The 13,891-nt window shown below is 39.3% G+C and overlaps 1 protein-coding gene across 1 annotated transcript in view; it reads left to right on the plus strand.

The window, feature by feature from the left end:
• RNF17 (ring finger protein 17) overlaps positions 1-13,891 on the plus strand; it is a 458,697-nt gene that overhangs the window by 22,757 nt on the left and 422,049 nt on the right. The window contains exons 4-5 of the mRNA XM_089666019.1: positions 5,766-5,839; positions 7,125-7,199. Of these exons, the coding sequence (XP_089522145.1) occupies positions 5,766-5,839; positions 7,125-7,199 (149 nt within the window). The remainder of the gene's footprint in view (positions 1-5,765; positions 5,840-7,124; positions 7,200-13,891) is intronic.

Consider the following 13,891-nt stretch of genomic DNA (forward strand, 5'->3'; position numbering starts at 1 on the left):
CATGTTTCTCTTGGACCATATTTTTGTTCTCTTCCTTGTTGAAACAACTCTTTGAACCCATAAGGGATTTCCCCTGGAGATTCTCATCTGCAAAGTAGACATTTTGGTATTGACCATGTCAAATATGTCACTGAACTGGCGACTCTTTACTATAAAGGGCACACTCTCATAATCGACCGCTATAAGGTTTTTCCAGCGTTTCATCTTAATGAGGACATTTTTCTATCATCCCTGTGCTCTGCTCCTAAGCATTCAAAGGAAGTGTCTATAAATTGCCTGGACGTAGTCAGAGCCGTAAAGTTGATCTTCAGTCTGCTTTCCTTACGTTCCTTCCCCTGTCCTGGGAGCTTCCATTATGATGCATGTGTAGACATTGCAATGGGCTCTGCCTGGCTTTTGGGTTCTGGTAGGGCTCATCTGTGCAGTTGCAGATGATTTTCTGCGCATGGACAAGGGAAGTTTTTGGGCTTTCATGGTAGCAGTTAAGAGTGTGTGTGAGATTACCGCGCACATGCACGTATCGCTTGGAGAACCAGCGTTTGTGTAGATATGCCTCAGGGCTCTCTCAGGACCAGAGCCTTGTGGCACATCGGGGTGGAGAAATTCTCCCATAGGCTAGATTTGTAGAAATTCTTCTTTGAGCACAAATAAAGCATTTGGAGAAACACAATAAAAAAACTTTATATCAATCAAATGCTAATTATTACTTGTGAGCTAATATGGTAAATTTCTATAAATAGGTGAAATACAAAAAAGTATATATAAATAAAAAAATTAATAAATGTGTCTTTGAATCAAAAATAATAAAAATTAAATCACCTTATTATAAATGCACAAATAGGTTCGCAAACACATCACACCAACTCATAGTGTCAGAATCTATATAAAAACAAATAACTGTGCTGCGCTCCTATATTGATGTAAATAAACTATAAAAACAGTGTAAGTCCTTACAATATATTATCCAAACAGTACACAAAATTACTTGAATGATCCCTTTAGGATATAGAGAAATTTTAGTGTAATAACATTATTATGTGTCCAATATCAATAATAAAGTGAAATCCTCCTTTTCCGAGAGATGGGTACAAAAAGGTGAATTCACTCCAACACATAGATGATTGCGGTATATATGAAGCTCAATTATACGCTCACCTCAATTTTTAGCCCAAAAATACAGGATAAACAAGCTGTTTATCCTAAAAGGATAAAATGTGCACTGATGTTCACCACCTTCTTTGAATGTGTTCGCAGCGTGATTTCCTGATTATCCACCTGGTGTCTCTCCTCTCATTACTATCCTATGCAGATCTGTGTATGGATGGATATTTCCTCCTTCTCACCTCCAAGGGGAATAATCCTCCTAGATCCACTTCAGAAGTCTCCAAGGGGAATAATCCTCCTAGATCCACTCCAGAAGTCTCCACACATATAATGCCAAAAAAAGAACAAAAGCTAGTGCTTTACCCTTATAAAACACTTTATTGCATAGCCATTGTATTGCACTCACATTTTAATAATTAAAACAAGCCTTAATGCATATCTCCTTGTGTGCACCGCACACTAGCTGTACTCGCCGTATAGAAGCCGACTGGGCGTGGTGACAGAGCCCCTCCCTACGCGTTACTCCACCGGTCACGTGGCTTCATCAGGGAGAATTGATTGGTCACCACTACTTCTATGGGATTTTTATATAGGACTCTCGGATTCCATTTTCTTGAAGTCCGCATGTGCACGGCCATTTTCCCAAGGTCTATTCTAGCTATGCAAAACAACCTTCTCAGCATATACTGCACTCTGTTATTCACCACGCTCCGTCGGCTTCACTGTACGATCACAGCTCTATATATAAACATCATACAAACAAATACAACTTCTAATCCATATCCCTAAAAACATATTGGGGTACATAAAGACACCTTACTGAACTTAAAAAAATTATTTATATATATATATATATATATATATATATATATATATATTAAAAAATAACTTTTTTTTTTAATTAAAATAACTTACAATATTTACTAATAAATTGTGTAAGTTGGATATACTTAATATCAGTGTGCCTACATACGCATCTATATGATGTCCCTATACATACCCACCAACATCAACTACACCGACACCTCACTAAATCATATATCTATTGGTGAATGCAATCCACCAATAGTACTCAAAAGGTATCATAAAGAATCATGCATATATATGTATCAATATAATACCAACAATATAATAAATTATAATTAATAATCATTTGTTTAATATATATATTATATCAACTACCCTTGGTATCAGGTCATAGTATCCACTACTCCTCCTTAAAATGAAAAAATTATTTTTAAAATGATTGAGCTTTTATTCAAATAATGTTAATATTATTAAGAATCAATCCTCCTTACTATTTATAGTCTCTTTAATCATTACTCAAAAAACATGGAAGATCAAATTCTTTATTCAAACCATTAGGAGCTAAAGAACCCATTTCAAATATCCACTTAGATTCCTTTCTACTAATTTCCCTAACCAAATTATCACCTCGCCAATGATGTAAATGCTTCTCAATTCCCCAAAACTGCAGAGAACTGGCATCTTTATTGTGGTTTTGTTTGAAATGTAGAGAAAGATGATGATACTTATACCCTCTGTTAATGTTATATACATGCTCTTTAATTCTTTTTTTTTCAATGGTCTTTTAGTACGTCCTATATATATTAAATCACATGGACATTTCAAAGCATAAAAAAACATTACATTTGTAAGAGGGAGAGGGGAGGAGGCAGAGCATGCAATTAGGAGTGAAGGTCTGTTTTTAAAGCTACCACTATTATCAAGCAAATTTAATCTTCTTTCTTTGGGTCCTCTCAAAGGACACACAGTTTCAATATTTCTCATTGCATAGTGGATACGGAACTTGATTATAGGAGCTTTTACTCTTTACCAACAATCTTCTCCTGTGCTATTGCGAGCCTATTCCATCAGATATGTGGGAGTTTCCTGGGCATTTCGGCACCCAGCCTCTGTGGCCCAGCTGTCAATGGAAAGGCAACCACCTGATCTTCTGTTTATGCTCAGTTTTTCCAGGAGGCTGCCAGTCTTCTGCAATGCAGCCTTTGTCACAAGTTTCTTGCAGCAGCACTCTGAACCTGTTGCTTTTTTGGCCGATTGGCACAGTCTCTTTTGCCTATTTGTTGCCCACCCTTTGTGTTCATTGATTGCCGATATCCAATGGTGTATGAATATTTAGCCTTTGTCCTCTACTGTATGATTAAGACATAAGGAATTTTTATTTATCTGTAACTCTTTGGATACTGTAACATACACATGCCACCCTCCCTTTCTTTCCTTGGTTTACTCTGTTGCTTGCTAAAAAAGGTAGGATTCAGTGTGTGGGGGTTATAGGGGAGAAACTTTGGGGGGTGGGGGCGTGCATGTCCTCAAAATCTTGCTAGTGTGCAATCAGCCATAGTGCTTGAATAAGTTACCTGTGTTTAACATGCCTATGTATGCCATAGCATTAAAAGAACCTTCGTTGGAATCATCCAAACTAGATCATGTGGAAAAGGACCTACATACTGTTGATCAAATAGTTTAACGATCTGAAATATTTTGGGAAGAAAATAGTGTCCATGTGACTGAGCATTAAAAGGATAAGTTCACCTTTTAACAAAAAATAATGCACATTTTTTTTTGTAGGTAAAAAAGTGCATTTACTATTTTTTGTTTTTGAAGCCTGGAAAGCATTGCACCAGCAATTAGCAGATCTCTGGTTCCATGCAGGACTCCTGCAGACCTGTCAGTATATCTGTGTGCTCATACCTTGTACTGAAAAGCAGATACACTCTGAAAGGAAGAATCAATAACTACCACAGCGCTGTGGTAATTCATTGAGAACTACAAGCTCACAGCTGCAAAGGCTATCAGAACTTGTAGTTTTCCCATTTACAGAATCCTTTTTTTTTTTTTTTTTTAAATTGTGACAGCTAGTGAAGGTAGAAGATCCCCTGCTAGCTGTCACATGTGGAGGGGTTGGTGGGGAGAGAGTGGGGGGCCAGTCGTTTCCTAACATTTTACACCCTAATAATGGGTGTAACATTCTACGAAATGGGAACAACTTATCCTTTAGGGGAAACGTGATGTAAACAACATTTTTATTAAAATGTTCTAATGTTGCTTTTCTCTGACTCGCGATTGGAGAGTGGCAGCTTCTCCTTTTTAAAAACAGGCCTTTTGCCGTCAGACATGTTCTTACTAGTTCATGATCATCATCTTATCTTTAGCTAAATGCTGGCCATAAAAATTGTACATTTTCCGATGATTTTAACCAGGCTTCACATGCAAAAATAGTCAAATATATCATGAAACTTTCCATCAAGTTTTTATACAAACTTGGAAATTGTTGGTAGAAGGTTGCCTTAAACCATTTAGTAAATTTTTGCAGTCCAAAACTGATTGAAATTGCCTAAAATTTTCCATGTGTAGGCAGGATAAAGCAATCTTTTAGATATGTACATTTGAACTGTAAAGTTATCCTGCAGTATTTTTCACCATCTTCAAGCATAATCGTTACCTTTTTAAATGTTTAAGGTTTTTTTTAAATGAAGGGGGGGGGGGGTTGGTCAGATAATTGTGATCTTATTGAAAGGTTCCCCTTAATTCCTTGAATAAGTGTTCACCAAAACAGAAATTGGTAGGAAATCCAATTTTAAGCAATAGCCACAAAAATAGTCACAAAAACCTTTCAAAAGTGACTATTTGAAAAGTTTGTCTCTTCTGTTGTGCCTCCGTTAGTGAGGGGAAATGTTCTACAGGATCTTGTTCCTATTCTGTTCAGTAAAAAGAAAAGCTAGAATTCCTCTTTAACCTTCCTGGTGGTAATCCCGAGTGTGGCTCGGGGTTAATATCAGTACCAGAAGCGGTAACCCCGAGCAACACTCTGGATTACAATGCAGCGATCCCTTGAGCCTTACCTTGTCATGCGATCCCACGAGGTCCTCCTGCTGTGTCCCCCATGTCCGCTGGCTGATGCCTGCATACGTCTTCCAGGTTCCATTCCCTGCGAACTTGGGGACGTACGGGGGGCAGAATCGGCGGGAGACTCAAAAAAAGTTAAAATTTGACATACACAATACACTGTAAACTGTTAGTATTACATTACTGTATCAAACCATTTCACCTAAATTTTGTCTCTAGTGTTTTGTTCTGTGCCCTGCCTGCACTTTTACCGTTCTTTTTGCCTGGATACTGAGAAACGTCCATGGCATCCAAAAAGCGTCCCTTTTAGGTCAAAAGCGGTTTTTAGACCAGCTAGAAAACCGCGTTAGTGAATTAGAATCACTTGCAGAGTTGAGCAATAATGATTTGTGGGGAAATTCATCATCAGACACCCAAAACGATTCTGTGACTGAGCTCAGTGATGTGCGAACTTTGTGCTCTATTCCAAATTTCAGTGTTTTTTGGTTTGATTTACATTATTGAATTAAATGTATTATTATTTTTATAATTTATTATATTATAATTTATGATATCTTGTTTCAAACTTTATCATACCCAGGATGTTTACTAGATTCTTGTTTGGACAGATTTAAGTGAGTCATTCCTAAGAATTACAGGCCTACAATATAAAACAAATTTCCATGCAAAAAAAATACCGCTTTGACATTCAAAAATATTGATTAGTTAGACCACCAAGAAGGTTAATGCATGATTATTCAAGCTGTTTAACTTTATTTTATATTTTATTAACATCGACATTTTTTATTAAGCTTATTGCAGATTTGATGGTGGATTTTAAACAAGATCACATGATCGAAACTCTGAAAACCCATCCTAATGTTAGGTATGTGCCACTTTATCTTAATCATGTACACACTATATTTCTATATGAGAATGTAAACCAATAATTAGGGGCAGTGTGGTGCATGTTTCAGCTAATCAAACAGGTGCCTTTTTATTTTTTTCCTGCCATCTTTATATGAAGTGCTCAAAGTGACACCGTATTTCACTGCCAGCGGCATATTTGCATTTTATTGCAGCTCACTGTACCATACTTCCTGCATTGCAGTGTGAGCAGGGCACATAAACAATTGTTTTCCCTGTGCCCTCTCAATGACTGTTTTTTCAGAGCAGAAAAAAGCCAGTCACCGATCTGTGTGAATAGGCACTCAAACTATAGCTCTAATTATATCTCAGAAGTGCAAGCAATCCACATCAACTTTTATGTGATTGATCATTCTTTTCTGTAGTTTCAAAATTTTTTTACATTTTGGCAGGAATCATTTTCACATGGGTAATCCGATCGGGTCCGCATGTCAGTTTTTCAGGTGTACCTGATAAAATGGTCCATGTCTTCCCATGGACCGAATGGTATGAACAGACTAGTGTGTGCTTATACCTGCCTACCTCCAATTTTGATCTGAAAAAAAAAAAAAAAAAGTGTATCAGAGGGCAGTCTGGTGTAAATGGACTGCTGGTTTGTTTACCCCGACTACCCATAGAGCAGAACAGGCTGTGTCTGTGTCCCCTCTGTATAAATGGAGCGGACACAGACCTGTCATCTGCCCACTCTACTCAGCAAGGCGAGCAGTGGACAGATCCCTGCTGAGCAAAGCAGGGTCCTCCCCTTGTGACAGGAGGTGTTACTGACCAAATCAGCCAGTGAAAACCGAGGAGGGGAGGCGGGTGGGGAAGCCTAAAAAAAAACCGAATGCAGCCACCACATTTAATGATTGGTAAGTTGCAATATATTAGTTTTTTGGTTTTGGGTGTAATACCACTTAAGTGTCTGCTTCCCGTATGTATGACAAGTAGCTCAGAGCAAGTATATTTTCCAGCAAACTTAGTGAAGAATAGACAAGAACAGACATTTTTCATTGTTGAATCATTTGTAAATTGGCTGTTGTGTGTACATTCTATAAGTCTGAAAACTGGTGTACTCTTCGTTCCGTTTTTCATGATTTAACCATATTCTTTGAAATCTTTATTTAGTTAGGTTCTTTGAGACACTGCATTTTTGAGCCCTAAAAACACAGGTTGAAACTTGAAGGGCCTATGTAACAAATCAAGTATGCTTTCTAGAATAGATAGCGGTCTTTCATTTGCTTTTCCTCTATTGTGTTGCACAGGTTCAATTTAAATGATCAAGCAATCATTAATGTACTAGAAACACTTGGAAGCATTTCGTATGATGATGAAGCAAAGTAAGTATTAAATATAAATATTTCAATTTTGTATTTGTATTACTTTGCTCTTGTTTTCTTCATGTAGAACATTTGCTTTACTGCTGCACACAGTTTCAGAAGCAACCATTACTGGTCTTTGAATACATAATGAATTTACAGTGCATTTTTAAAGTATTCAGACCCCCTTTACTTTTTTCAGTTTTGTCATGTTGCAGCGTGATACAGTTGTTTAACCACCTCCCAACCGCCATATAAGGAAATGACGGGCGTAAGGCGATTCTCTCGTTCTGGGAGGACGTCATATAACGTCCTGCCACCTTAACCGCGCGTTTGCAGCTCCGGGGGTGCGCAGCACGGCGATAGGTGGTGGCGCTGTCCCTTGGACACAACGGATCGCCGAGCAACGGAAAGAGCCGAAGATGTCGGCTCGGTCATGTGATCAGCTGTGTCCAATCACAGCTGATTGCATGTAAATGCCAGTTATCAGCATTTCTCTCCTCACGAGCTGTCACGGTGACAGCTCGAGAGGAGAGCCGGTAATCGGCATTCCTCAGAGGGGACATCTACACTGATCATCAGGGCAGCCCTGATGATCAGTGTAGCCCCAGCAATGCCACCTATCACTGTCCATCAATGCCACCTGCCAGTGCCCATCAGTGCCACATATCCGTGCCTACCAGTGCACATCAATGCCACATATCAGTGCCTATCTGAGCTGCCTGTCAGTGCCACCCATCAATGCCAGTCAGTGCTGCCTATCAATACCAGTCAGTGCCACATATTAGTGCTGCCTAACAGTGCCGCCTGTCAGTGCCACCTATCAGTGCCATGTATGAGTGCTGCCTTTCAGTGCCCATCAGTGATGCCTGTCAGTGCCCATCAGTACCACCTACCAGTGCCTCCTCATCAGTGCCCATCAGTGCAGCCTTTCTGTGCCCATCACTGTAGCCTCATTAGCGCACATCAGTGAAGGAGAAAAATCACTTATTTACAAAATTTTATAACAAAAACTAAAACATTTTTTTTCAAAAATGTTTAATTTTTGGTTTGTTTAGTAAAAAATATAAAACCCAGAGGTGATTAAATACCACCAAAATAAAGCTCTATCTGTCTCAAAAAAATTAAAAACATTTCATATGGGTACAGTGTTGCATGACTGCGCAATTGTCATTCAAAGTGAGACCGCGCTGAAAGCTGAAAATTGGCCTAGGCAGGAAGGGGGTATAAGTGCCCTTAAGGGGTTAAATTAATGTTTTTCTCATTAACCACTTGCCCTCCTGAGGATTTACCCCCCCCCCCCCCCGACCAGGCCATTTTTGCGTTACGGCACTGCATTACTTTAATTGACAATTGCACGGTCATGCAATACTGCACCCAAATGAAATTTACATCCTTTTTTCCCACAAATTGAGCTTTCTTTCGGTGATATTTGATCGCCTGTGCGATTTTTATTTTATGCGCTATAAAAAAAAAGACCGACAATTTTGAGAAAAAAAAATATTTTTGACTTTTTGCTATTAAACATATCCAGTAAAAACATTTTAAAAATCTAATTTCATCATAAATTTAAGCCAATATGTATTCTCCTACATGTCTTCGCTAATAAAAAAAATCCCTATATGGGTCTACGTGAAAGTTATAGTTTTTACAAATGGTGGTATACTGGGATTTTTTTTAAAAAAATTTTTTTACTAGCAATGGCGGCGATCAGCGACTTATAGTGAGATTGCGGCGGGCATTCTGACACTGGGGGGAACTGACTTGGTATCACTGACATCCCAGACGCATTTGTGGCATGTTCCAGTACATTTTTTACATATTTTCTTTTGAATTCCAGTTAATTTTTTCCCCTCTTTTTCTTCAAATAGGGATATGTGCTTTCCAGTGCGTTTTTGGTGCATTCCAGTGTGTTTTTGATACGTTTTGTCACGTTCGAGTACAATTCTGTAAAAAAAAAAAGCAGCCTTTTTTAATATTTTTTTTTTCTGCATCTGGAATGCACTGCAACTGCAAGCATTGATGTAAACTTTGACATTGACAACCATTTAACCTACTTTTTTTTGCGTTTTTTGAATGCAGAAAAAAAGCAATTAAAACGCATGTAGTGTAAAATGGCCCTTAGACCCACACTTCTCTATAAAGGGGTCTCACAGCTGACATTGCATACTGTATCAGAGCAAAAGCCATGAGGTCAAAGAAACTGCCTGCAGAGCTCAGCGACAGGATCATTGCAAGGCACAGATCCAGAGAAGGGTTTAAATACATTTCAGCTGCACTGTAGATTCCCAAGAGCATAGTGGCCCCCCCACAGTGCAAAACGTGTGAAAGCCCTTTAGGAGTTTGTAAAAAAAAAAAAGCATTTGCAAACTCCAAGCGGGCTTTCATTTGTATCCGGCTGCAACACAACTAGATTGAGAGAGTGAAGGGGGACTGAATACTTTAAAGTATAAATGAAATGGTGCTGCGCTACTTATCCATGAAGTGAGTGAGCAATCAATATAAAAGCAAATAAATAATGTGCAAAAATGTGCTGCACTACTAATTCAAAAAGTGATTGAACAATCAGCAAGTGGCAGCAAAGATAAATGGTGAATACAATAAAAACACAGAATCATCAAGTGTTCAGTGGATGAAATGCATGAAAAATATATTATAAATGGAAAAATGGCAAAGAAATATGGCATCAAACAAATAGTCCCAAAAAAGACACAAAAAGTGTATCACAAAGCCATGAAACCTCAGTGACCCCAACAAACGGGCAATCCTTCACCACCTAGCTTACGTGCTCACCTTCCAACTGCGAACTGCAAGGAGTCAGAAAGCATAAACACAGGTCGATGATCCCATACCAGATGGATCTCAGTGGTAAGACAAACGAAGGCTCCTCTCCATGGCACACATAGCAAGCAGTAATACTGATGTTCTTAAAGGTGTGTAACTTTAAATCTCCTCCTCCAAAATCCTCACAGGGTGTATGAGGTTGGGTGTACCAAGATGGCGGCTGCTGTTCATACCATATTGACGTCACCATGCTTCCGTCCTACGCGTTACATCACGGGTCACATGACTTCATCAAGGTTATGCGCACTATTGTTTCTGGGCTGTACTATGGGTATAAGCAACAAATAACATACACATATATGGTATCGCTGTGATTGTCAAGAGAGAACATTTTTTTTGTTTTCTTCTTTGGTGATAGGTTATGGTAGTAACAAGAAACACACAGCTAAATTTACCACCAAATGAAAGCCCAATTTGTCCTGAAAAAAAACAAGGTATAATTCACCTGGATGTGCAGAGTAGTTGTGGTGATGTTACGGTTTTACTAACACATGTCAAAAATTGTGCTTGGGCATTAAGATTTGTTTTATACTATAGGTGTGAAGGGGTTAAAGAGACCTATATTTGGTGAGGAACATAACCAATACATGACCAAGGTCACAAATGTTTTGCTTCCTCAGGAAAGGTGCCAAGGCCCCCCTGTTCAGGGGATCATTGCTCTTCCAAATGTAGAGCACCTTCATGCTCTTCGCAAGCTTCAATTTCAAATCCAGGACTCAGCCCTTCTTTTGAGCACAAGGCTTTGCCCAAAAAAAACCTATTCATGCTGAAAGGACACCCTCACTCGTGAAAGTAGGGAGATGTCTGTTGCAGTTTGCATCTCTCTGGGTCACAGACATCCCAGACCTGTGTGAAAACTCTACCTCCCCACCACTTTTTTTTCTTTCAAATCAGCAAAAAAATGCCAAAGGTCAGTTAGATTTGCAGAAGCCTTTGAACCACCTCTTGTGTCAGGGAGTGGTTGTACCAGTATCAACACAAGGCATGTTCAAGAGGTTAATCACAGACCTGCTCATTATGCCAGAGTCAAAGAATTTTCTGTCCTATTCTGATAGTAAAATCCCTCAACAAATTTCCTCAAATTCTTATGTTTTGAATGGAATCTGCTAGGTCTGCAATTGCCTTTCTCAGACAAGGGGAACACATGGCATTCGTAGATGCCCATCTACATGTTCCTTGTTACTCATTTTGATGCATTGGCCTTCAACTTTTTTTCTGCTATCACAAAGTTCTTAACGCCCTTGCCAGCAGTTCTCAGAACTCAATTCATCTAGGTGGCAGGCTATCTGGACGATCTTCTGAAAGATCCATGTCTGTTAAAGCACTTAGTGAATGTCCAAAAGACAATTTTGCGGCTTCAGGCATTTGGCTGGGCAGTCTTGAACCTTCCATGCGGTTGCGAGGTGTTTGCGGAGCATTAATACCATTAAACTTCAATATAGGCGTTTGTGGTGCGGTTTTAACACTTGACAAACGGGAACGTCTTAAAAACGCGTATAGGGCGTTAGAGGAGCGTTAAAAATGCTTCCCAAATGCCTGTCAAACACTATAGGGGCGTTTGGCAAGAGTTAGAAATTATTTGTGTGATTAGAAGTGTGAACAAGCCCTAAGTCTATCTGAAATTTCCTTGCTACTAAATATTCCACGGTCAACTGTTAGTGGGATTATAACAAACTGGAAGCAACTGGGAGCAACAGCAACCCGGCTACGAAGTGGTAGACAATGTAAAATGGCAAAGCGTGGTCAGCACATGCTGAAGCTCACAGTGCGCAGAAGTCACCAACTGTCTGCAGAGTCAATAGCTACAGACCTCTAAACTTCATGTGGCCTTCAGATTTGCACAACTGTGCGTAGAGAGCTTCATGGAATGGGTTTCCATTGTCGAGCAGCTGCATTCAAGCCTTACATCACCAAGTGCAACACAAAGCATCGGATGCAGTGGTGTAAAGCACGCCACCACTGGACTCCAGAGCAGTGGAGACGTGTTCTCTGTAGTGACGAATCACGTTTCTCTGGCAATCTGATGGACGTGCTTGGGTTTTTCGGTTGCCAGGAGAACGGTACTTGCCTGTCTGAACTGTGCCAAGTGTAAAGTTTGGTGGATGGGAGATTTATAGTGTGGGTTTTTTTTTTTTTTTGTGGTTGGGCTTGGACCCTTAGTTCCAGTGAAGGGAAAGCTTAAGGTGTCAGCATATTAAGATATTTTGGACAATTTCATGTTCTTAACTTTGTGGGAACAGTTTGGGAATGGCACCTACCTGTTCCAACATGGGTGCGGATCACTGTGTAAAGACATAGATACACAAGTTTGGGGTAGAGGAACTTGAGTAGCCTGCAGTCCTGAGTCCTGACCTCAATCAGAGCACCTTTGGGATGAATTAGAGCGGAGACGCCAGGCCTTCTCATCCAACATCAGTGCCTGACCTCACAAATGTGCTTCTGGAAGTATCGTCAAATATTCCCTTAGACACTCTCTTAAACCTTGAGGACAGCCTTCCCAGATGAGTTTGAGGTATTGCAGCTTCAAAGGGTGGGCCAACTCAATATTGAACCCTACGGACTAAGACTTGGATGCCAAGTTCATGTGCTTGTAAAGGCAGGTGTCCCAATGCGTTTGATAATATAGTGTATGTGTCAGTACATATCACAACCAGTTTGTGCATCCAGTCAGATTATAGCTGTTTTTTTTTTCCCCCCCAGAACAAATTGGGCTTTCTTTTGATGGTAAATGGTAATGGATAGCTTCCTGATTTGTTTCCTATTCTCAAAGGAAAACTTGGCCAAAATGGTAAAATAAACTATTTTTTCACATTTAGCTGTATATTTATTGCTACTACCATAACTTACCACCATAGAACACAAAATAAATTCTAGTTGCATAAGTGTGCACACCCAATAAAGTAACACTTTGCTGAAGCACCTGTTGATTTTATTACAGCACTCAGTCTTATTGGGTATGAGTCTGTCAGCATGGCACATCTTGACTTGGCAATATTTGCCCACTCTTCCTTGCAAAAACACTCCAAATCTGTCAGATTGTGAGGTTATCTCCTATGCAGAGCTCTCTTCAGATCACCCCACAGATTTTTGATCGGATTCAGGTCTGGGCTCTGACTGGGCCATTCCAAAACTTTAATCTTCTTCTGGTGAAGCCCTTCTTTTGTTGATTTGGATGTGTGTTTTGGGTCGTCATGTTGAAAGATGAAGTTCCTCTTCATGTTCAGCTTTCTAGCAGAATCCTGAAGGTTTTGTGCCAATATTGACTGGTATTTGGAACTGTTCATAAGTTCCTCTACCTTGATTAAGGCCCCAGTTCCAGCCTCAAAGCATGATGCGGTCACTACCATGCTTCACTGTGGGCATGGTTTCTCTTTTGGTGATGTGCAGTGTTTTTTTTTGCGCCAAACATATCTTTGGAATTATGGCCAAAAAGTTCAACATTGGTTTCATCAAACCATAACACATTTTCCCACATGCTTTTGGGAGACTTCAGATGTGTTTTTGCAAAATTTATCCAGGCTTGGATGCTTTTCTTCATAAGAAAAGGCTTTGTTTTTCAATTGAGTTGTATAGTTTATAGATCACTTTAAAGGTGGAAAAAGCTCTGAAATTATTTCTTTGTCTCATATTTTTAGATCACAGAAACCTGACATTTTAAAAGGGGTGTGTAGGCTTTTTATATCCACCGTATGTATATATTTGTTATAGTGTGCATTTTTCTTTTTTAATCTTTTCTAAAAAAAAAAAAAAAAAATCCTACCCAAAAATACTGACCCTGACCTTAACTTTTGACCCAAACACAAACTGTCACTGACCTAGATCAAACCTTGATCTATCAATTTTTCCTTGTTTGTTTATTTTTTTATTTT

The sequence above is a fragment of the Staurois parvus genome, unplaced genomic scaffold (assembly GCF_062004578.1).
Source record: "Staurois parvus isolate SC_StPar_1 unplaced genomic scaffold, SC_StPar_1.0 ptg000050l, whole genome shotgun sequence".
Lineage (NCBI taxonomy): Eukaryota > Metazoa > Chordata > Amphibia > Anura > Ranidae > Staurois > Staurois parvus.